Raw genomic sequence first — 25,695 nt, forward strand, 5'->3', positions numbered from 1 at the left:
TTATTTCAATCCTCTTTCAAAAAAGTCCTTTGTATAGTGGAGGTGTGCCTGACAATAGCTTGATTGGCAGAAATGCAAATACAGATGTGTACAACTATATTCCAACAAGGATTTGTATAAAAAGATCCTACTTAAAATACTAATCCTTGATTCCAATCAAATTGCAAAATCCAGACTTAACTTAAACAAATATACAGAGCACACACATGTAGTTCCATTATATTGTTTATACCTGTGTCTTCAACAGATGCTTTTGGGTCACGGGAAAATTCATCATTTTTATAATCACAGGCACTTGTTTCTGTCAATATGGGGTTTACTATCCATACCAGTACAAAAAAAACACGTGTTTTTTTGTACTGGTATGGATAGTAAACCCCATATTGACAGAAATAAGTGCCTGTGCTTTTAATATGAAAATTTGGGAACAGTATATATTAATACAGATCTGGTCTTTCGATCTGGTGATTTTAAGCGATTTCATTTTTTCTTTTTCCACTGATGTTTTTATACAACAAATGCAAAAATGTGTAAAAATTACCATTAAAGGTCAATGACTCGTATAAAGTGTGGACTGACATAGTCTGCCTGATTGAAATAATAAAACTATTTACCACATGAATTCAATATTTTTATGCACAAAGAAAAATATTGTGGAAAACAGGTTTGATGGACAGACAGACAGAAAGACTCAGTGCAAACCTAAAGTTCCATTAGCCTTCGTTAGAAGGGGGCTAATAATGGGCAAAAATGACAAAAAATCTTCATATTGTGGATTAAAATATCAAACAATGGTTTTATCAATATTGAATTGTATGTTAATCCTGCCTAGTGGATTATCTTTAATATTTAAAGTTTCTCTATATCAGTTCATGTTTTTAAAGAAAAAGGTAGTAACACAAATATTGGTAAAAATTGTCTTCTAAGAGCGATTAATCCTTTGAAGAGTCAACAATTTTAAGAATGTTGACCTATCAGTATTTGAAGGCCTTGTTTTGTTGATCAATTTTTCTTTTTATATAAAACGTTCTATCTATTAATTATTGTTATGCTAATTAGAAAAATTGCAAAAAGTTGGTAAAACATCTAATAAACGTCATTAAAGGGCAAAAAATGCTATATGATTTAAGCCTTGTTTACCTATTTGTATATTCTGTATTCCTTGTCATTCTTGCTTCTCTGAGTTCTTCTCTATTTATAATTCATTATATTATCAAAGATAATAGCAAATATGGAAAAAAAAATCCAGAAAAAGGGCAATATTACCTAGAAGATGTCATCTGATAGTTTTGATGTAAATGGTGAGAAGTTAGATCTCATTAATCTTAACATTTCTGTCTTGTCAAATTTTCATCATCTAAAGCAGTTTTCATGATAATAGACAAATCTTGCATGTTCCCCCTATGTTTAATATGTGGTTTTTTATAACTATGTCAGCCATGTTGATTGACAGGGGGATTCTTAGATACATATTTTTTAATGAGATACTCAATTGATGTTTGTGGACAAGTCTGCCTTCAATTGGTCCAGTAGTTTCAGAGGAGCAGATTTTTGTTTAAGTTAAAGAACTACTGTTGACAACAGATGACAAATGATGAGAAGAGCTCATTTGACCTTTCAGTTAAGGTGAGCAATAAAAAAAAACAAAAGGACATTATGACTTTCTTTCAAGTTCATTTCAGGTGATAAATGAAACTTCAATTTTTTTTGAAAAAATAAATAACCTTTTGGTTTTGGGTACCCTTTGAAAGAGTAAACCTGAAATATGGACAAAATATGGGCTTCTAGAAAATTTCAAAACAATGTTTTCTATTATCTCATTTTAATATGCAGCTCAATTTTATTCAGTATCACAGTACAATTTCACATTTTTTTCAAAACAAAATTTTGATACATTTTACAAGTTTTAATTACACTCATGTACAAGTAAGATTATTTTGACAAGTAGAAAAGTAGAGTTATAAGTTGCATACCACATGTATTAAAAGTTTAAGACAATAGGGTAAGGGTAATATGTTTTTCAAGAATTTCTGTGAAAAAAACAATTGTGTTGAAACTCTTATGGACAAGCAACTAATTAAAAAAACAAATTGCACATCAGCTGTATGAAAAGAAAAATTCCAACCCCAGTGAGATTTGTTTTATTTCTTTGATAAAACAAGAATATTTATCCATAGCAAGTTATACCTGACTGGCTTAATTAAATATCTATGTTTGGTGCATAATGAAGTCTGAGGCAAAACCCTAATTTAGCAATTTTCTTTTTTAAGATCACATCATATAACTTTGGAATCCCTTAAAAAAAGACAGGTTTAAAACAAATACTGAAGCAAAAATTAACATCTTATACAGTGAGTCTGACATAAGTTGGCCATTATGTGACTATAAAAACTAGAAATTTACTAACAAGTTACATTTCAACAACATAACAATCACTAACATAAAAAAAATAATAAATACAAAACATTCAAGTAAAAAAATAAGACTCTTTCACACAATTCTGAACATGATTACCTCCTAATAAATACATCTATGGAGACTCTAATGGATTCCATGAGGCATATACTGTATCAAAACTTTTCTACATCTGGTTTAGTTCTACAATGTTCTAATGAAACCTTTTTCCATCAGTAAAGACATAGTCATTTTAAGAAGAATACTCAGTATCCCTTACAAAATAACACATATATGTAGATGTCTTGAGTTTTATATATATATATAAAACTCAAGACAAGACATATATTATATATCAAGTTTAAATCACAATATTGTATTGCCATCTTTTACAACATAATAACTCCTATAACTCAAAGCATAAACTTTCATGCAGCAATATAAATAGTTCAGCTATTACTTGTTTATAATAATATCCATAATGACACAGCTGTACCCTGTTGCAACCATTTGTCAAAAAAAAAATGTAAAACAGGTAACTTTCATGACCAAAAAAATAACAATTTTATTACATTCTTTTCCTGATCACAAAAAAATGCAAAATATCAGTTTGTTACGAAAAATATATTTTCAGAAAATTCTGTAAGTTATTCTATATAAATATTGTCAAGATCTTAAAAGCTCTACATAGTTGGCATCCAAGTATCTCCATCTGTTAATTCATCTGCTTGCTGCATACCAGGAGTAACAGATCCTCGAGTCAGACCAAAAAATTTCTGGGGTGTCAGATTTTTTGTTGTTGCTGTAAATTTCCAACCCATATGATTTGTACATCTTCTACAGTAAGCTATAGTCCAGGCATAACTGAAAAGCAGAAAAAACATCATGTTGGTTTAGACAGGTTATGTAACTGACAACTCATAAACAGATAAATTAGAAAAACAAATGCTGTACACATGTGCAAAAAAACCTCAACTGACCTGGCATAATTTTGTAGTTTGACTTTTTAATATTTCTGGTTAGTAAAATCTCCATTATGAAAACAAATGAACATTAAAGATTTAAAAATATACAAAAAATAATGCAAACCTTTGATCTTGTTTGATTTAGTTTGTGAATAAAGGCGGATTGTCTTCATTTATGACGATACAGCGCCCTGGTTAGAAAGAACTTAAACTAATACTGTGGATTCATTATTATTCGTTGGATAACAATTTTTGTGGATTTCGTGGGAACAGATGAACCACGAAATTAAATGTTCAACGAATACCAAATTTTCTATAGGCTTGTATGCAGATTTCTCAAAACCCACGAAAATAAATATCCACGAACATATAAGTTTTCCTCAATCCACGAAAATTGGTATCCACGAAAATAAATGAATCCACAGTATCTAAACATTTCATACCATATAATTATGATAGACTTGGAATTCCTATCAAAATTAATATCAAATCCTAGATTTATACTCAATAAAGTCTACAAGCATATTGCAAACAAGTATTACCCTGGAAACCAGCTGTGTTCTTTTGTAGGTCTTCCCATTAAATTGATATTCTGACTTTTATAAACAGTTAAGGTTTCATGTACATGTCCATGTGGATTCACATATGCACCAAGTGGACCTTCCAATGAAAGACTGAAGACATCATTGGTTAATGCCACATGTGTTTTACATTCTCTACAGCATATCACAGAACACTGGAATAGAGAGTTATTACATTTTAGAAGCAGATACTAGATACATTTTTTTGGAAAGAAGAATTAACGATAAAGTGACAAAGGCTATTCTTCAAAATATGCAAGTTCCAAATTGATGAAAAATTTAACTCAATTTATTTTAGTATAAAAGCATAAATCATGGAACCTTTTTTATGGCAATGTTTCCAGATTTCTTTTTTTGTTGCATTGTTGGGTTTCTCTCTAATTAAAGTATTATTCAAACATGTAATGAAAGATAAAATTACAAAATGAATTATTTAGGCTCCTTGGAGGTTTAAGTTGTTTGATTTTATTGTATTAAGAGATTATTGAATTTGTCTAGATAATGCCACATAAAAGAATTTTCGTGTCGTTGTTATCGTTGTTAATCAACTATTTTCTTTGACATCCTATCCTTATTTATGACACAAGCATATTAGTGTGCGCCTTCATACTAAATATTAAACTTTCCTCAACCAATTCACAAATTTTGAGCCACACAGATTTTACATTTATAGATCTTTTTCACAAAATTTTATTAATTGTTTCTCTGGAATTAAAATACTACATTTATAACTGTTGACCTAAACTATTCAAAGGCAGTTAGTTAATGCATGTAAAATTTCATAAAAATCTGAAATATTACCCAATTACATAGTCATTGCTCTTGACTAAATTCTGCATATATAACACCAAAAGCAATCAAAAGCTATATCCAGCGGATGAAAAGATGTTTACCTGCCAATCATTTGGAACAGGTAATGTTGTTTAGTGGTTTTCTAGATAATGTCAGAAGTGAATGTTTTACTTGCTTAAGAAGTAAAAATCATGCAATTTATAGGATTCTCTTCCTGATAAGAAGTTATAATAAATATAACCCTAACAGTATGGATATGTTCCGGACCATATGAGTATTTGGACCATACGCTGATACAGTTTACTTATAATACTTCTAAACTCTTCATATGGTATGACCGTTCTTTAAAAAGACACTATCATATAGTTAATTTTATTATGATGTTATAATAAAACGATTAGCTAAATAAAAATTAAAAGTTTCACACAGTTAATTTTACTTTCTTGTCAAAACTATAATAAACACATTTTATACCGATGATCATTACCGATGGTCATTACCGATGGTCATTACCGATGGTCATTACTAATTTGTTATTACAAGTGAATGGCAATACATGTGTGACGACTTAAACAAAATCAAAAAAATTCTTAATGAACTGCTACACAAGAAGTCACTGGAAAGTAACATAGTTTATTTAAGTTATCTTGTGAGTATGGTGTATTGCAGTCATGCTACAATATTTGAGATCTGAGCTTCTTAAAAACACGGTCACCGTAGACAAATCGAAACGGCCCAAGACCTCGGTATCACTGTAAGCAGCAACAAAAATGCTAGCTTTTTCAATCCCAAACAAAAGGTATAATGAAAAGGATGATGCAAAACCAAGACTTGCAAATGAAAAAAAACTATGATACCTTGTTGAAGTAAATGTCACCCAAGCCTTCTTGCCAGAATGTAATTAGCAATGAAAGCTAACTATAGCATCAATATTTAATTTTTACATAGTATTTGAATTATAAATTATTTTGAAAATCACAGCTAACGGTAGCCGAAAATGACTGTTTGACGCATGACGTTATTATTACCACCCTTTTTTTTATTTTTAACACAATACATCTATCAAACCTACCTTTTCCATTATACTTAAAGCACATCTTAATCTCTGTACAGCACTATCTAAACTAAGTAAATTTAATCTTTGACTGTCGTCTAATGGAAGGTTTTGACACACCCAATAAGACAGTTCTATAGGATCATTTGTTAATCTATCTGCTTGTAAGGTTTCATTCCATTTATTTAGTTTTTGTTTCATTCTTTGTACTACTGATTCCTGAAATTTATACAAGAACATTTATTATATGATCCTCTACATGTCATATACAAATATAACTGAGACTTAAGGAAAAATTTCCGGGACCATTCAATCGGAATTTGAAGATTTGCCAAAGCCAGCATGTAAGCCTTTTAAAACATGTGTACAATGTACTTGGTTGAACATTAGAATTTTTGATTTACCTATAATGTGCTTTGTCTATTTGCCTTGTGTGCTTCTCTTTATATCTTCTGATTGGCAGACATTATTTTGTTATCAGCCCATTGACATAATTTAGTCATGTGACCATGACATCATTAATGTTATTTCATGGTTTTCTACGGTTTAAAATGGAATTTAGAATTAAATTATAAGAAATGACTGTAATATTTTTTCTGCATATTCGAAATAACATAAAAAATGTAGTGCACACTATTAAATAACCTGCTACGCGTGTTATTCAGTGTGCACCAAATTTTTTATATTATTTCTTCATAGACAGAAAAAATATTACAGTCATTCCTTAAGTGATTAAGATTATAACACACTGGTGACTGCTGTAAACCTATTTTTGACATTTTTACCTATTATGTCTGGGTTTTTTTTGTTTTGTTAACAAATCATTGTCAATATAATGAAATATAATGTGACTGTCATATAAGTGAAGTTTAGCTAGCTATAAAATCATCCAACATTTTCTTATATTGTTTTAAATCTGGAATATGACAGTTGTCATCTATTGGTTTAATGTGTTTGAGATTTTGACTTTGCCATTTGATAAAAGACTTTCTGTTTCTAATTTTCCTCAGAGTTCAGTATTTTTGAGATTTTACTTTTTTCTGTACCCATGAAATTCCCCAAAATTGCTATTCCATAAATATTTTTAAATGAATCCACATTACACCTAACATTTCAAGCTTCAACAATGATTTTCTAGATAAAAGATGGTTGAGATATGGCAACCACATTACTACATTCCCGAATGGACTTTGTAGAAGGGTGTATCATAGCCTATAGTTGTTAATTTCTGTGTCATTTGGTCTCTTGAAGAGTTGTCTCATTGGCAATCATAACGCACCTTCTTTTTTTAAATATATTATTATATTACCTTAGTAGTAGACATACACATTACTACATTCCTTCAGTCAAAGGCAAACATATTATTACATTTCCTCGATTATAGGCAAACATATTACAACATTCCTTGGTAAAAAGATAACAAAGAGTCAAAAATGATACTACAATAGAAAAACACATTCTTTTGATAACACATCTATATTGTACTTACTGGATCATACATTTTATAGACCCAAGGAGGCCACCATGTGTAATGTGCTGATGTGAATCTATTTATCTGAAAATTTAAAACATTAACTGTAACATAGGTCTATTGGAAGTTGTTATTGGAAGGCAAAAACTTATTATGCATCAAAATATATCATGTTAGCTTTGTTAGTTGATCTTATTTATTTCTATATTTGACTTTTTTCTTTTTCAATGCATCACGAAAAAATTATTTAAGAATTGAATGCTTCTTTTTGTAACTTCATTGGGGTGTAAAAGCGTTGACCGAAGTATATTTTGTATGAAGCACAGAAGCGCTTCATTCTATTAATGTGTGCACGGTCTACACTTTTACAACCCTTTTTTAGCTATGAACATGAAAACACAAATTTTATATCTTTTTTATTTATTTCACCTGTGCACTTTATTGTGGGACCACGTGTTGTCATGAATGAAAAGTTTTAATGAGTAATGCAATTGCTTAAGAAATAACATGTGATGTGCAGTTAGCCAATCAGAATAAAGTATTATAATGAAGCATACATCTAATGTAATTATATTTAAATAAAACCAGAAAACTTCAAAATTTAAGATAAACACATATATGTTAAAAAGTTCTTGAGAAAATATCAAACTGACAAACAATAATTTAAAATTGGTAATTTTAATGTGATTAACCATCTTTCTGCAATAATTAAACGAAATACCTGTAAGAATGCATTTTCTTTGCTTTACCTGTCTGTTTTTTATGTATGAAACATTGGCAATGACCTTGCCCTCTCTGTCTACAGCTGTCTGTTCCATAGGATCCTGCTCTACAGGATTACAACAAAACTTGCAGTGTGATGGTGGTCTAGCTCCCTCCAAAAAATCTGGTAACATTCTTTCTTTCAGTATTTTAACTTTTGCCATTAAAATTCTATGAAAAAGTTAAATTCAATTAGTTAGAAACAAGAAAACTAAAAAAAGTCAATGTGTGCAGCAATTTTTTTTTAATTATGTTAAAATCAAGTTGATGGTTTCTTTGTTTTTTATCTTGTGCTGTATATGTACATACAGGTTATTAAATAGGGTTATGAAAACCTAATTTACAGTCCCACCTTATTATTAAACTGCTAAATATAGATTCTACCACTGCATCAAGTGTAATACAGTTAAATTTTAAATATTTAAAATGTAACTGTCGAGAGTGGATAAATATCGTATTACACGAGATTTGGTGGTAGATTCTGTTTCTCTAATGATTTTCTGACCTTATGAAGGCAAACTTATTCCTTCTTTTTGAATGATCTGCAAAAAGATGTGTTCTTTCTATGTGACGTCATCAGGCATGGTCGCCTTTTTTCATGCCGTTACAATATAAAATTCAGAGGAAAGCAAGAAAAGTCGACATCATAATCGGATTTTAACCAATGAAGTACTGAGATCAATCGAACCACAATTTGATTAAATTTTTCTTATACAATGGGTGCAGAAAGGGATAGATTGACGAAGAACTAGAGAAACTCGTATATCACCTCTATATTTCTCTTTATAATTTCACCCTTGAAATGTTCCTCTCATATCTTTTGCCTTTTTTTCCAATATCACCATCTATCTAAAGTTTTTATGTACATGTGACATATATAAAACTTCCCTGCATATCAATACAAATTTACTTGTTTGCTTTACGATATATAAATGATTTTTTTATATGTTTGTAAAGCAACTGTTTATGAGAAAAGTTTGAGCATGACCGATTGATGATTGTTTGGAATCTTATCATAATTACCTTGAAACTTATGACCAAAACTAAACATTAGCTAACCTTAATCAACTAAATCTAAGTCATTATCATGTAAATGCCTATGAAAAAATATAAACAAACAGATTAAGAAAACCTTAAGGAGGCTCAAGGGTACAAAAAAATCACCAAAAATATAAGAAAATAATTTTATAACAAATTTAATTTATTACACTATTAGTTGTAACTTTATGATATGGTATAAAAATCCACCAAAAACATCAATTCGGTTTTAGCCCAAGATCACTATTAAAATGTTTATATCATTGAAAAAGCTCCAAATTATCTCCCTTTGGTGAGAAAAATACCATTTTTTTGCATTGAAAGTTGAATACCTTTTTTAACTCATTGGTGACCTATATTTTTTATTATTTTTTTCGAACAAGCTGTACAAAAAAATTAACTATCGTAAAATTTAAGCAATTTCTGTAATTAGGTTCTTTTTTTATTTCAATATTACCTTTTTTTCTCCTATTAGTTCAACAAAAAAGTACCCTGACCAAAATGCATGCTTTTTTCAAAGGCACATTGTGAGCTTAAATGAACGGTGACCCCATATTTTTTATTTCATTTTCTATCATTTTACAATTTTACTGTGGATTCATTATTATTCGTTGGATACCAATTTTCGTGGGTACATGTAAACCACGAATTCAAATGTCCCACAAATATCATATTTTCAATAGGCTTTGTATACAGAGATTTGCAAAACCAAGAAATCAAATATCCACGAATATGCAAGTCTTCAGCAATCCACGAAAATTGATACCCACGAATATAAAGGAATCCACAGTATCTGCTTTTTTCATGATACAGATGAAACACATCACATCGCAGTATGGTTTTAAACCACAGATATATTTAGCTTGAAATGATAACTGACAGAATTTAAATCCTAACATTATCCTCACAACATTCTGTTCAAGTAATGCAGTACATGTTTGTCTCTCTGTAAGTTATTGACAGATAAAGATATATACTAGTGCTATCTAGTTTACCCTGTATTAGTTCTTCTTGACTCCACAACTTTAAATCTCTGTCTTCCCTTTGCCATGAGACTTGCTGAAGACAGTCCTGTCTGGTCATCTGTCTCGTCTTTATATGAAAATATCTCAGCCGTTGTACCTATGTTTGCAGTAGTTGCTGATCCTTCTTCATTTTCTAGGTATCTGAAATGAAAAGAAGTATCATATTTGGAAAATATAATATAATCATCTAATCTGCAGTCAAAAGGGAGTTTGCTGGCGATAAAAGACGTATTTATACTTGTATGCAAATTTGTCCGTCATTACATAACATCACACAGGTTCCCGTAAACTTTGACTTCATAATTCAAAATATTTGACGTCACAACTAAAAAGTGATTGTAGCTTGACGTCAAAAGCTTATTCGGAGGTGATATACAGATATAAGGTCATTCGGAGGCAAAATACAGCTAAATACCAAAAGTGTTAATACGTTTATTAAGTCCTGTTTCACTCTAAGCTACTCCTTTGATAATGTTCTATAGAACATGCTTCATATACATGTAGACTGTAGAATATCCAGGATTTATTTTTGGAGCACTGCTAATATCTATAAGTTGTCTATTTGAACCAATTCAAGTTGTCCATCTAGTGAAACAGGGTTAACTAAAAGTATAAAACCACAGATCTTGTTTCATTTCATGAACCCAAACTTTGGTGTCAAATCACGAACACAAACTTTGGTGTCAAATCACAGAAGTAAGATCCTCTTGCTAATGTGCTGAATATGTATGAAAATAATATTGAGAATGGAAATAAGAATGCTTTAAAGCGACAACAACCCAACCATAAAGCAGACAACACTCGATGGCCACCAATGTGTCGTCAATGTAGCGAGAAACTCCAGCACCCGGAGGCATCCTTCAGCTGGCCCTTAAACAAATATGTATACTTGTTACTGTTTTTTTTTATTAACCATAATGAATAATTATAATGATTATGTAGTCGAAAGAATTCAATTTTTTTACTAAAACATTTGATGTAATATAAGTAAAATAGATCTGAATGGTTGAGAGATATAACTCTATCTCCAAAATAGTTCACCTGATCAAGTAAATAAAAAACACTGTCGGAGCAGTCAGATTGTAATTATGTAAATCAAAACTTTTATACACAATGCATACCGCATGTACCAGATTTTGATGAATTCACTTGGAATTATAATAACTTTCCTGGCATGTAAAAATTAAGTTTCTAGCAGTATTTTTACCTATATGCTATCACACCAAATGTTTTATCAGAATCCTTCACTTCTTTCATCATGGCAACTACATGTTGATGAAATAAAGTGAGTGGTATTGTTTGACCAGGAACCAGTACCATTCCTGGTAGTTTAATCAATGGCAGAGACACCAGTCCATCCTCATCATATATTGTTCGTCCACTGATATCTTCTAAGTCATCACCAAGATACTGAAAAGAAATTTAAGATTTAAAAATAACCTATAAAGATCATTAAGATGGACATCTGATTTACTGATAAAAAACAACAAATAAGCGACACACTAGGTTCTTGTAAAACTCACAACAAAAGTTAAAAAAAAAATTAAAAAAAACCAAAAACATTAAGTAGATAAACTTTCTATTTTTAATTAAAAAAACCCATTAGGAACATATAGGGCGCAATTTCCAGTAGGAAAGCCATCCTTAAAAAACCCACATAAGAAGAAGGTCTGATTTACTGATTGTGTACTATGAAGTGAAGTATCAAATGTTAGTACTCCTGTCTTTATTTGACTATAAACATGTACAGTACACAGTAACAGTACTGAATGGGTAGAATACAGTGTAGTAGTATCAAATGTTATTGAGTCAATAATATTGAATGACTGTAGCTGACTCACTGAGTGTTTATCAGGTAGTAAAGTATCAAATGCTATGGACTGTAGTCATGGTAGTCGTACATGTCTTATCTGACTTACAATGTACTCAGTGTGAAGCAGGTAGTGAAGTATCAAATCTCTTGTAAGGTAGTCTTAATCTGACTTACTAAGCATGTACAATCAGTCAATGTACCATGCAGGCAGTGTAGTTTCAAATATTAAATGGACTATTGTCTTTATCTAACTTACTGAGTGTGTACCAGGAAGTGAAGTATCAAATGTCATAGACTGTAATCTTCTAGTATTATTGGTATTTTCTTCATTACTATTTTCATCATCATCTTCCTTTTCTTCATCAACATCTATGTTCTGTTCCTCTACATCATTTTCATCATCATCATCATCATCACTGCTGCTGCTGTCTGCAAATTCAAAATATGAATTAGTGACATTTACCTTTTATAATATTTTTTTTTCATGTATCTGTAATTTCACTTTATATTCCTGTGGGTAGAAGACCTTTCAGCTATGTCTCTCTTATCTTTTTTTTGCATGTTTGACTTGGCATATTTTAAAAATATAATAAAAATTTCCACAATATTGTATATTTGTTTCTATATCTAAATCTTTCCCTTCCCTCATCCATTTGTCAACACATCTGAGCATAGAAGAATATCAGAATAGATGTAGGCCATAATAATAACCTTTCTGCAGCTAGAAAATGACAAATAAAAATATAACAACTGCTTAAATAATAGACCCTTTTATGGTAATTGCAGCATGTTGAATAGAGGGCAGGTTGTCATAATGGAGCACATTTGTACATGTAAAATGGTATATGGGAAAACATAATTTAAATAGATCAGTTGCTTGGAAATACACATAAAAATGTATGATTTCCCATACTTTCATATTATTTTCCACCTGTTAAAAAAATATGCCACTATTCTGGCTGCAATAACTGTGAAGTGCTAGCTAGGAAGTTCACTAGTCAATGTTTATAAACAACCTTAAATCACATTTAACGACAACAGCTCAGATATACAGTGTCATGACTCGCCACAGGCATACATGTAGGTCATAATGATATCATTATCAGTTAAAAAAGTTTGTGAGTATTTCAACCCTCCCTTGAACCTTGGAGGAGGTCTCATTGGGGTGAGGAGGAATCTGATCCTGGAATCCACCTATTGTTTTGTCAGATTCCTGTATCCTGCTTCTCATTGCCATTATAGCATGTGTAATTTCCTGTTTCCAGCTTGACTTCATTTCCCATTTTCATGCTTACTTATTTAACTTTCATTTGTCAGGCTTTAAAAAATCGGACTATCCTACATGGCGCTTAGCAATAGACCCGAATAAGACCTACCTTAGACAGTGGTGTAATAGGAAAAACATACCAGTCTTAATTGCAGATTGTCATGTAGAAATCTAGCTGAATTACCACAATAAACTTCTTGAACATCATAAATATAAGTTTAATTTTCTAAAAAAACTAAGCAATCAATATGTTTGGCTAGATATAATTATTGTTTACATTTTATAGCTTCTTGTTTACATAATATCATACACTATTATCATATTCAAAAATGATTTAATGGAGTATTGCAGAAACTGTAGGTACGTATTATTTGCATATTTTTATCTGAAAACAAAAACTAAGCAAACCTTCATCGTTTTCTACGTTGTTTATAACATTAATCCCAAGAAGTGGCAGGATTTCATCTGCCATGGTTTACTTTCATTTTCCCCAAAGCTCCAGAAAGTTTCCGAAAATATAAAGCCACATGACGATTTTGTCCAATCAAAAAGAAAGTCGTGTAAAATAGCACTTCCGTTGCTAAAAATAAACCGATGTACAACATCCTGTCACTTTTGGTCAGAAGATTGACAGGTGAACCTCGTTTAACAGTGTAAGAAGATAAACAGATTTAAATACTCAAGAGAAAAGGTAAATAGTTGTGTGAACTTTCCATTTATTTGTCTGCCTCGGTATCCAAACTTATAGAAACAAAATCAACATCATATTTTATGGTAACATTCATCAAATATTCATTTATTTGAACTTCAGAAATGATGAAATCCTACTTTTAAGCCGAGTCCAAATTCTTAAATATGACGTATTGCAAGTTATTTTTATGATTTCTTTAAGTATTTCCTTTCAATTTAGAATATCTTAAAACAACATTTTCACACCATGCTTACATACCAATGACAATGTCAATCTAAATCAGTATCCTACCGTAGTCTAAAATCGTTCATCTTGTCAGTTCGTTAGGTATTTGTGTTTGAAATTAACACACGGGGAAACTCCGCATTGACGTCATTACGCTACTTCCTGCGTAGAAAAACAGTGCAGAATATGTTTTTTCTGCACTTTTGAATAAAAAAACATTTCTGAAGGTAAGTTTTCATTGTTGTTCTCAATTATTGCTATAAAATGCCAGTTTTCTAATGCCCGTTTCAATCCCGACTTCCCAATGTCTAAAAACATTCTAGAACTTCACAAAATCCCACTTCCGGCCTCCATTGCTTTGTGTACATTCCATTCAGCGTCATCAACTTGTGGCAGGCAATACAGGTCAAGCAAATCGTATTTTTAGGAATTTTAAAAGGACATGCTCGTTACGCTTTTCACGATTTTCCCGCGAAAAAAGCCCAACCAAAATGAAAGGAAAACTAATTGAAAAAACGATGCCCATGCCATAATTTTGTACAGGAATATAGACAAATGATAGAGTAGGTTAATAAAAAACAATTTATTTTTCATAGAATTTTCTTTTTATTCATTAAAAAAAGATCGATATTCTGACCATCATGACTGTAGATAAATATTCATTCAGAATTCCATTAATGTCAAAAGGGATGGCAAAAAAAGAGTTTTCCTGTTGAATAAAACCCAAAACTATTGAAAACTATTTTGAAGCAATATCCCACAAAGAAATAACGTAATAACCGTAGACTTGAAAATCCCCTAATTGACAGTAGAGCAATTTGATTGGGTAGAACGAATTGACATCACGTGATTTTGACGCCATTGAAATTTACATGTAAACTAACAAGGTCAGAAGGTTCAGTATGGGACAGCATCGTACATTTAGTTATTGACAAATAATTATGAGTTACCAAGCTTGACAATCATGACAATGCATAGTTACAAAAAATGAAAGTTAAGTCTACAGAAAAAATAAGAAAAAAATAGCCTTATTATAACGACTTATCATTACACCTGGATAAATGATCTAAAATGAAATCCAACAGATACACATGTAAATAATGTACAGCCTTATACCAGGGCTCACGCTACCAGGCGACTTGGGCGAAGAAGTCGCTTTCCCGACCGTCACTTCGCTTTCCCTGACCCCCAAAAGCGAAGACAATTCGCCCTGTTGTTTGCGATACTCACTTTCAGTTGCTTCCGTCATAGGACATTTTCAATTTTTACCAAGTTGATGAAACATCAACTTTTATTGATGATTTAAGAAATTCAGACATAAAAGTTTCATTATCTTGAGAAAAGAGGTTGAAGCATTGTTTTTGCAGTGCCAGTGTGTAGCAAGTTATTTAATAAAAATACAACTTCTTATAACTTTGTGCACTTCCGAAAGTTCTGGTGCTTGTTACTCGAAAACGTACATCAACCTAACTTTTGGCTGCAAAATAAGTTTGTTACTTCATTTAAACCTGATAACAGTCATGACAGTTGCCTCCAGTAAATGTTCAATCCATTTATTGCATTTAAAACGTCATGATCCTTTCCAAATAACTTGTTAAACATCGTTTATTTTTGTAAATTTTCTTGCAACCGCCCGCCATTGACCGATTTCTAAACTACGGATCGGAAACGGACCAGCTATTACAAAAATTACCACAAACGCACGGATGGAACAGCTGACAGAAGAATATTGATCCCAAAAGGAAAAATTACGCATTCCACACGCATTAAAAGACTTTTGGTTACATCTAAATAAACTCATCATTGATTGGTGTATATAATTCCCTATAATTTATATGGATTGTTGTAAACTATTGTAAAGTTGCTTAACTCTTAGACTATTACACTAATATCAATATAGTATGACCCAGCTTACCTTTATATGTCTTTTGATGAGAACCATTGAATTTCATACACAAGATAGTTTTTAATTAAATTGTAAAATTGTAATTGATATATTATAATTTCTTTACCTTTTAAAAAAAAAATTTTTTTTAGTGCTAGATATTTAGTTGGTAGTTTCTCACAAGGACCTTAGTAAAATTTAAACAACTTTTAATTTGAAATGTTACTTTAATTGTATACTCAGATATGAATTGAACAATATAAAAAGAACATTATTTACAAATGACCTTTTAGGCCACACCAATTTGATTCCTTGTTCGACGGACCCGCCCGCACCTATTTTTTTCAAAACAGATTTTTTTATTTTTATTATATTCCCGCTTCCCGCATCTGGAAATGAAATCATGTCCATTTCCCGCTCCGTTTTTTTTTGGTAAATATTATATAAAGATCTCAACATTTGTTTTTTAAAATCAGTCTAGCCTTTATATAACGATTTTAAACCTATCAGCTCCCCACAACACTGTAAATAACTGCGAGAGTATTTGTTTCAGCATGAAACCAATTTATTCCAAGCGGGAGTGCTCCGATATAAATAGAAATACCAGTACAGAACAAAACGTTGGTTTCTTTCCCACTAACTTATATTCCCTATAACAAAATGTTCGTTGTTAAAATAAAGTACAAAGAACTTCTGAAGGATTTGCCTTCAACTGCAATTATAATGTATGGTGACGGTCATACCGGCTGCAGGTTTGTGCACCTGTCCTGGTTGATTCAGAGACCCGTCATTCGGCAGTTATCGTTTGTTTATGTGGTTCATTGGTATTTTCCCGTTTGGAAATATAATTTAGATCGTTGGTTTTCCTGTTCGAATTGTGTACAATACTAAGTTGTGGTCCCCTATAGCTTGCTGGTTGGTCTTGATCAAAGCACTGTGTAAAAGGCCGTACTTTGAACTATGTTTGTTATTTAATATCAGGTTGGGACCAACCCTTCCTCAGACAAGGGCCTTGAAGGGTCATTTTACCATGTTTACTGTTCAGTCTGTTGTAGAAAAGAAAATAGAAAAGGTTTTGTACAGTGCTACTATACAAAACCTTTGACAACTTAGAATTTTTTACTCAAAAAGAGGAGAAATACATTATATTTTAAATAACTTTTCTAAAAGAGGGATGGGTCCACTTATTTTGAATAATATTAAACTGTTAAAGTCCAGGAATATTACAAAATTCTTGGACATGTTTTGACCATTTAATACCAAATATTATAGTTCTTTGGGAAAATATAAGCCCTTTTGTAAAAGTTTTTTTACAAAAAAAATTATTAAAACTTTAATATTTTGACCCCTCATAAAAGGGATATTCATAACATTAAGGGGTTGTTCTGAACCTGATTATGACTTGGATGGAAAATTGTCTCATTGTCAGTCACACATACATAGACCAGATTTAATTATTCAATTATTTCTTGTTAAACAGGGAAAAAATACTTCATAAATTAAAGACTGAATGTCAAGGTACAAGTTATAAATCAAGTTTTAATAAAGTCAAAACCTACTATTTAATGTTTACAAAAAAAAAATATAATCGCTCGCCTTTACTTTTTAAGCTTCGCCTCAAAAATTTGCAAATTAAATATTTTTTTATTAAAATTTTCAAATCGCTCGCTCGCCCCAATTTTTGGGGTCCAAAAATCCGTAGAACAAGAAATTAAATTGGTGTGGCCTTATACTACAGTAAAATCCAAACACTGTAGCGCACCGCACGAATGAGCACTTCTCTTTCAAATCTCACCACTTCTCCCTATCAGTTTCAAAAAGAGAAGTCACTTCTCCCTATAATTCTGAAGTAGTGTGAGCCCTGCTTATACCATACATTTGTACATTGTATTTTCTCTTATTGGCATATAGCTTAAATTCCTCTGTACAACACAAGGTTTAGCTAATAAAAACTGTTGACATCATGTACAAATAACCATGATCATGATGATCAGGAATCTAAAATGATCTCATATGACTAGGATTGTCAGTTTTTCTATCAAAGGACAGTGGTTTTCTCTGGGGACTCTGGCTTTCTCACCAATAAAAAGTGGCCGCCACAAAATAGTCTGAATGTGGTGCTTAACGGTTGTTATGAACTAAATTAATTGAATATTGTTATCAAATGTGTTCCCTGTGTGCCCATAAATGGTTATATATAATTGTATATTTACAAATGTACTTATTGTTTTATATACATTTTCAGAAATTTCATTATGAAGTGTGATAACCTGGTTTTTCTGTCTGCTTTATGCAGTGTATATGTAACTCATTTAGTACTGTGTGGAAAAGACTATTATGAAATTCTTGGTGTGAAGAAGAATGCAACTGATAAACAGATCAAAAGAGCATTCCGTAAACTTGCAGTAAAATACCACCCAGATAAAAATAAAGAAAAAGATGCTGAAGAAAAGTTTAGGGAAATTGCAAAAGGTATGTTATACATGTACTGTGTGCATTTGATTTGCCTTTTTTTAAACTGAATAGTAATATGAAATTATGCGTTATACATTGTACAAATGTAGTACGGAAATACATGTACATACAAATAGTTCATACACTCAGGTATATATAAATTCATAAATATCTTATGGCAACTGCATTACTTAAAACATGAACATAATGTACAAGAACAAATATCATGAATATCAAATAATTCCTAAAGTATACTGTACATGTACAACATCATGTGTCAGTTAGTATTGATGTTGGTGTACTACATTTTTGTAGTGTAATAAATAGTGCTGAAGATAACAAAAAGTAGTTGCTTAGGCATCACAACATGCAAAATGTCAACAAGGTCAATGTATCAATGAAAAAAAATCTTGTCCCGACGTATGCATGTCTTTCATCAGCAGGTTAGAAGAATCTTGAAAGAGTGAACGATACATGTATGGTATATCTTCTAATCTATATGCAGTAAAGTTAAGGATGTATTAAACATGGTAAAGTTTTAGGAAGTTAATTTTCATCTCTAGTGATGCACAGTGTTCTTTTTCGAACTCACTAGTCAGAAGTTCTTTTTGAAATTCAGAATTATTAACAATTTCATTGTAAATAACTGATTAGTACAATGTACACTTTTTTTTCTGCACACCAACATTTGAAAAGTGTCAAACATGTCTTTTTCTGGAACAGTTTATGTTAAACTGAAAAAAAGAACAATGACAGATTACAAATATTTTTTTAAAATGATGAAATGTTGTAAATTCATCTTGTTTTTATGTTGAATATGGAAGACTGACAAAATCATGAAAATGAATAGTCTTTTTTTTTTAACCTTTTGATCCAGGTTAATGTTGATGGATTATCATCATGATCATTGTTGTATTCAATGTACATTTGTACAATGTATTTTATAAACCATAAATAAATTTTACTTCACAGTGGCACCTTTACAATTCAAGAAAAAAGTAATGAAGCATGGCCAAAAGTATCTATCACTTGTAATAATTTTCCACTACAAAATGTACATTGTACATATATTTCAAATAAACTGTGTATCTTTTAACATGTTTAATGGCTGGTTTGTAAAAATCCAGATGCGAAATTTAAATGTCTTCAAATATTTTTTTTGAAAGGCATGTGAAAGGTGTTTATACATAAATATATTTGAACTATCCAGCAAAAAAAAGGCAGGTTTCAAATAATGTCATTATATATGGTCATGCATTGTACGTAAAAAATTTATCCTTTATTTTCAAAACAAAAACATCTGTTGTTCTACTTTTCGTACAGCAACCATTAATCCAATAATAAATATTTTTATGCTTTCTAATACATGTAAATGTCATAAAAATTATTATTTTGACGATTTATGTGTTTTTATAAGGGAATCATTTACGCTTTATTTAATTCAGACATGTCAGAGGATTTAGAAATTTCTTAAATATTATAGAATGATAATTTGATATCCACAAGGCATAAATCAACATGGTCACATACAGGCTGTATTATGATTTTACATTACTTGTTCATGTACAATGTATGTTTACATTTGTACATGTTGTACATCATATATAGAACATATAAACATTGAAATGTGGTATGAATCATAATGCCAATGAGTCGACACAACGTTCTATACATTTTTTTTGTAAATGTACCTCTTATCCATCACAGATCAAAAACACATTCATGGGCTCTGTTAGGCCTTCAACAATTAGTAAACCCAATGAGTCAAATTCTAACTTCTTTTTAAATTTAACTTCATTGCTTTAATAAACAAAGATAGCTTTTCTAAAATTGACAGTGGTGATACTCATCTTATTTTGCCATCTTTATACATCATGTACAATGTACATGTAAACATGGTAAATATTACTTTTTTATGCCCCACCTACAATAGTAGAGGGGCATTATGTTGTCTGGTCTGTGCCTCCTTCTGTCTGTTCTTCTGTTTGCTTCAGGTTAAAGTTTTTGGTCAAGGTAGTTTTTGAAGAAGTTGAAGTCCAATCAACTTGAAACTTATTACACATGTTCCCCATGATATGATCTTTCTAATTTTAATGCCAAATTATAGGTTTGACCCCAATTTCATGGTCCACTGAACATAGAAAATGATAGTGCGAAGTTCAGGTTAAAGTTTTTCATTGTTTTTGGTCAAGGTAGTTTTTAATGAAGTTAAAGTTACATCAAATTGAAACTTAGTACACATGTTCCCTATGATATGATCTTTCTAATTTTAATTCCAAATTAAAGTTTTGACCCCAATTTCAAGGTCCACTGAATATAGAAAATGATATGTGTGGATGGGGCATCCGTGTACTATGGATACATTCTTGTTATTACTTGAAATTCCTAATTTCAACTTTTTACAGCTATACATGATAGATGAACATTCATGTACATGTTTACATTGTCAACATATATTTGTTCCCTTTAACAGATATTTGCTGAGAACATTCGTTATACATGTTATAAACAGTTGAAACAAATAAAAACATGAAAAAAGAAACTAAATCCACAAACACAGTGATATTTTTCCAGCAGTAATAATGTTATATTATGAAGGAATTTCTTTTTTCATGACAAATAACATCAGTTTTGCAAAGATCCATGAAGGAGGTATAAACTCTTGAAAAATAAACAAAATGTACAACTTGAATTATGGAGGGTAGATACATTTGTACATACGTTCATGTCGTAAACACTGGCAAAGGCTTAACATTCTTAATGCTGTTTGTCAATTCAAATTAAGATACATACATGTATTAACTGAAACTTTAATGAAGACATTGAAGTTCACATAAACAATGTACACTTGCTTACTATTGATGTAGTATTTCATACTATAGATTTCACTAAGTAAAGCAATATATATACAGATATGAAGAGCTGATTTTATAATTAATTCTGATATTTCACAATGTATTTCATCTTATATTTTATTCTTTTTCAGCATATGAAGTATTGTCAGATACAGACAAAAGAAAGAATTATGACCGATTTGGTGACACTGAAGATGGACATCCAGGACAAGGAGGCAATGGAGGATATGATTTTGATTTCAATGACTTTTTCAAAGGTTTTGACAATGCTTTCAAAGATCATAAACAACATGAACAAGGACATCACAATGCTGATGATCATGAAAGCTTTACCTTTCATTTTGGACAAAATGGTGGAAGTTTTAATTTTGGTGATTTATTTGAGGACGATGATGATAATAGTAATGGGGACGATAGCATTTTTAAATTTGGTGGTTTTGACGATGATATGTTCGGAGGAGGTTTCCACAACATGTATGATGAAGAATCTAACGGTAGACATCAACAGCATTACCATACCCACAATAGAATGCATGACCATGTGCATCACAACCATCAAAAACATATGCACAATATGCACAACATGCACAATGCACATGTACACAGACCTAGACATAATCAGCATAATACCGAAACAATGCATACAATGAGATCATCAGGTAAAATTTACTCACACAGCTTTTAACCTCTATAGTTATTCCATATTTTTATACCACGACTGTTTGACCTCTGTCCTTCCATCCACTAGCCCTCCGTCAGTATGACAATCTGTCTCATGAATATTTTTTGTAGCATCTTTCTCAGGAGTTACATCATAAGGATTTCTGAAATTTGGTTTCAGGGTTTATACATGTTATATTCATTTGTACATGATATAAGTCAGCTATACCATGTTATGAGTTTTCAGATTCAGCACTAAATAACTTCCTGTTTACCCAACACTTCTATTAATCATGTTAATTTAGATATAAATGAAAAGTTGAAAATTTTCCTCACATTTTTATCAGGAACTACAATCATACAATACAAGGATTTCTGAATTCAGGGTTTATATCAGATTTTAATATCACTCAACAAATTCCTGGGCAGGTGGGGGTATCATCAGTGAGCAGTTGTTCTAAGCTTCTCTTGTTTTACCTTTTATCATATTTCTGAATTAAAGTACAAATGTTTGAAAAATAATGGTTATTTAATCTATTTGTATTTACTTTATATATATACTTATTTTAAAATACACAATCTTTAATAAAAATTTTTCAGGTGGCAGAACATGTAGAACAGTAACACAGAGAGTAGGAAATATGGTCACAACACATACAGAATGTTCCTAGTATACAAGGGAGATAATTTGTTATAGGGGAGATAACCTCCGTTTTATCTGTGATATTCTGACAGATGAACTGCAGCAACATTTCCTGAATAACCTGTAAATTGTATTGCAAAGACCCTGTTCAGTTTTTAGCTCCTTGTTCATGTGTTCAACTGTTATATATATTTATTATTTGCAAACTTTATCAGGGATGTGGTTCACTGACAACATTTCATGTGAGCATTTTACATTGAACAAAAAATTAAGTTGTTTCTTAATTAATTAAAAAAAAAAAATCATCGATTACTGTACATGTGTATAACAATGTTAAATATTTTTGTTATCAAATAAGATAAATGATATACTTTCTGCATTGCTTTGGGAAAAGGTGTTAATCTGTCATAACCTTTTACATTCTTAGAGGTTGGAACGGAATTCAGTCAAAAGTCACTTGAAGGTACAAATGTATTTTAATCTTTCAATATGCCTTTGCTTTCTAATTGAATGATCAGTATTATTCAGACTAACAGATATATGGTGTTCTATGAACACTTTTTTGTTTATATGCCAACCATGATTTGCAAATGAATTCTATTAGATAATAATGGGAACAACTGAAATTGGTTATTTTTAAATCTCTTGATTAAAATAGATTGAATGGGTTCTAAATGAAATTTTAAAGATTTAAAAACACTTGTTTACGTAATTTCTCTGACTGATATGTGTAAGGACATAATCATGAGGAGGTTAAGAAATGAAGTCAATCTCTATTTTGCAACTCAACACATTCACCAGAAGTTTGCTTTAGTTTTGCTTGCCAAATTTGTTATCTTTTCCAATTTATAATAAAGACTCCGTGAAACATTGATTGTATATTAAATATTGAGGTGTGTGCCAATAAGACAACTTTCCACCAGAGACCAAATGATGTTAATATTATTGTTTGTGTGCATTCCAGTGCTTTCTGTTATCTGTTTCCAAACTAAAACTGTAATGTCAAGTTCAATAAAAGTTATATATTTGTCATGATCAACTAGGTAAATATGTGTTTGTTTGTGTTTTTGTTTTGTCTTAGATATCTGCGAAGCATTATTGTCAAAATATGCTTGTCTAAACACTTGCAGACTAATTCATTATTAAAAAAAAATTAGAAAGTTTAAAACACATTTATCTCTTGTATGGTGGATCAATTTTATTTTGTTATTATTTTATGTCATGTTTAAGTGTAAATGTTAAACATTTATTATGGCATACTGTGGATTCACTTATTTTGGTGGGTATCAATTTTTCGTGGATTAAGGAAAACTCACATGTTTGTCGATATTTAATTTCGTGGTTTTGCAAAAGATTGCATACAAGCCTATAGGAATTTTGTCATTCGTTGAACACTTATTTTCGTGGTTCACCTTTACCCACGAAATCCACGAAAAATTGGTATCCAACGAATAATAACGAATCCACAGTAACTATTTATTGTTTTATTGATTGTTTGTGTACATGTATGATTGTTTTATTGTCGCTTGCTTAAGGTAAAGTGGTAGTTTAATTAAATTGAAAAAATAGTCTTAATATTATAATTATTTGAAAACAAAAATGAAAAAGAAAGTGTATATAATTCACTCCAAAAAACTAGTTTAAAAGTAAAAGTATATGTTTGGAAAAATTGTATCTTGACTACATTATTTAGTAATTGAAATACTACTTGTAACTTGGGAATTAAGCTGATCTAAGCTTTACAACTATGTTAAAGCTTAGATCAGCATAAGAACAAAGATAACAACAGGATTAACTATTAAGTATATTTTCAATAACAAAAGTTGAGGAAGATGATAAATATTTTACTAGATTATAAGTGCTACAAGAATCTTATAAAATTATCAAATGGTTGTAATGCATCTTTATAATTAACAATTACATGAAATAAAACAAATATATCTGTACATCAGCGAGCATATTTACCAAAAATATATTTTAATACAAGTTATATGTGAACACATAAAATTGTTTATATACCAGTGAATAATAAGAATTGTTGTAACTGCAGACAATATTTTGCCAAGTTTTAAATCTTTTGTTGCATTATTATGTATAGAAATGTTGATATTGTTAAAATCCGATGTCTTTCATTTAGATTGTCAGTAAATACAGATATTTGTTTTTATCAAAACTGAATTGTTGAGTAGTTTGAAAATCTAACTATCTGAAACCTACTGGGGGTTTATTTTTACAGAGTTTACATTACACAATTTCTAGGGCCTAACATATTCTCATGGTTTTTTTTCTCTATTTTTCTTGTTCTTTCTTTTGATACTCCAAAAAAAAAGATATTCTTTTGATTTTATCTGAAATATGAAAATAAAAAAACTCATAATTCTTTTTTTATGAAAATGTCTGTCCAACATTCTTGAAAAATTGTGTCTTGTAAACTAATCGTGAAAAAATGTCTTCCAGATTTTCAAAGTGCCTTCCATGGGTTCCATGTTCATTTCAATGGAATTGCCCTTAACCTTTTTGAATAATGCCAACTGCAAAATCACCTATGAACCATACAAACTCAAATATTTGTTCAGTATAATATGTAATGAATTATTTTTGTTTTTACTAGGGAAAATGTATAAGAGAAACCACAAATTATAGGGTTTGTTTTATTTGTATTTACTGATGATATTTGAATATTTAATCAATCACTGAATCATATCATTGTAAAAAGATCAACATTCACCATTTTCATTTTAAAATGATGGTGCTGTTATTTTGTTGAAATAAAATTGAAAAATTTACCTGTGTTTTTCATTTTCGATTTCGCTATTTATTAAAAAGTAGTCCTTCATTAGTGAATATAAAAATAAAGAGATATAGTTTTGTTGCCAAATACACAACTTTCCACCAGATAACAATGGAAAAAGGAACTACAACATGGTACATGGCTTCAATGAAGAGCAGGCCAATATCATATTGTAAGCTCTAAACAGCATCTGAAAAGTATGATGTGAAGTAAATTAAAGACTGTTTGTTAAAAATGAAAGTAAATAACATTAAACTAAAACATCTGTTGTGTCAGTAACCGATTAGACCCACTGCATATCATTATATTTTTCAACGGGCACATGAACT

The 25,695-nt window shown here is 30.6% G+C and overlaps 2 protein-coding genes across 2 annotated transcripts; one reads left to right on the forward strand and one right to left on the reverse strand.

The window, feature by feature from the left end:
• Nucleotides 1-1,815: 1,815 nt before the first annotated feature.
• Nucleotides 1,816-13,692, reverse strand: LOC134721612 (protein cereblon-like). Its single transcript, XM_063584724.1, has 9 exons — nucleotides 13,571-13,692; nucleotides 12,152-12,324; nucleotides 11,290-11,492; nucleotides 10,053-10,223; nucleotides 8,007-8,190; nucleotides 7,276-7,341; nucleotides 5,805-6,005; nucleotides 3,902-4,095; nucleotides 1,816-3,258 (listed from the first exon to the last, which is right to left on the reverse strand). Exons 1-9 carry the CDS (start codon nucleotides 13,632-13,634, stop codon nucleotides 3,078-3,080), a joined length of 1,437 nt encoding a protein of 478 aa, XP_063440794.1. The 5' UTR covers nucleotides 13,635-13,692; the 3' UTR covers nucleotides 1,816-3,077.
• A 51-nt stretch (nucleotides 13,693-13,743) lies between these two features.
• Nucleotides 13,744-25,361, forward strand: LOC134721623 (dnaJ homolog subfamily B member 9-like). Its single transcript, XM_063584733.1, has 4 exons — nucleotides 13,744-13,853; nucleotides 18,209-18,435; nucleotides 21,404-21,931; nucleotides 22,533-25,361. The coding sequence occupies exons 2-4, from the start codon at nucleotides 18,219-18,221 to the stop codon at nucleotides 22,601-22,603; spliced, it is 816 nt and encodes a 271-aa protein (XP_063440803.1). The 5' UTR covers nucleotides 13,744-13,853; nucleotides 18,209-18,218; the 3' UTR covers nucleotides 22,604-25,361.
• Nucleotides 25,362-25,695: the final 334 nt, after the last annotated feature.

The sequence above is a fragment of the Mytilus trossulus genome, chromosome 1 (assembly GCF_036588685.1).
Source record: "Mytilus trossulus isolate FHL-02 chromosome 1, PNRI_Mtr1.1.1.hap1, whole genome shotgun sequence".
NCBI classification, from domain to species: Eukaryota; Metazoa; Mollusca; class Bivalvia; order Mytilida; family Mytilidae; genus Mytilus; species Mytilus trossulus.

Bases quoted from the DNA above. Each gene is read 5' to 3' on its own strand.
- LOC134721623 (XM_063584733.1), top strand. From the start codon at position 18,219: ATGAAGTGTGATAACCTGGTTTTTCTGTCTGCTTTATGCAGTGTATAT. The intron at 18,436-21,403 runs GTATGTTATACA...ATTCTTTTTCAG, and splicing joins GTTTAGGGAAATTGCAAAAG to CATATGAAGTATTGTCAGAT. The intron at 21,932-22,532 runs GTAAAATTTACT...AAAATTTTTCAG, and splicing joins GCATACAATGAGATCATCAG to GTGGCAGAACATGTAGAACA.
- LOC134721612 (XM_063584724.1), bottom strand. From the start codon at position 13,634: ATGGCAGATGAAATCCTGCCACTTCTTGGGATTAATGTTATAAACAAC. The intron at 12,325-13,570 runs GTTTGCTTAGTT...TTGAATTTGCAG, and splicing joins CAACGTAGAAAACGATGAAG to ACAGCAGCAGCAGTGATGAT. The intron at 3,259-3,901 runs GTAATACTTGTT...TCTGCTTTTCAG, and splicing joins GAACACAGCTGGTTTCCAGG to TTATGCCTGGACTATAGCTT.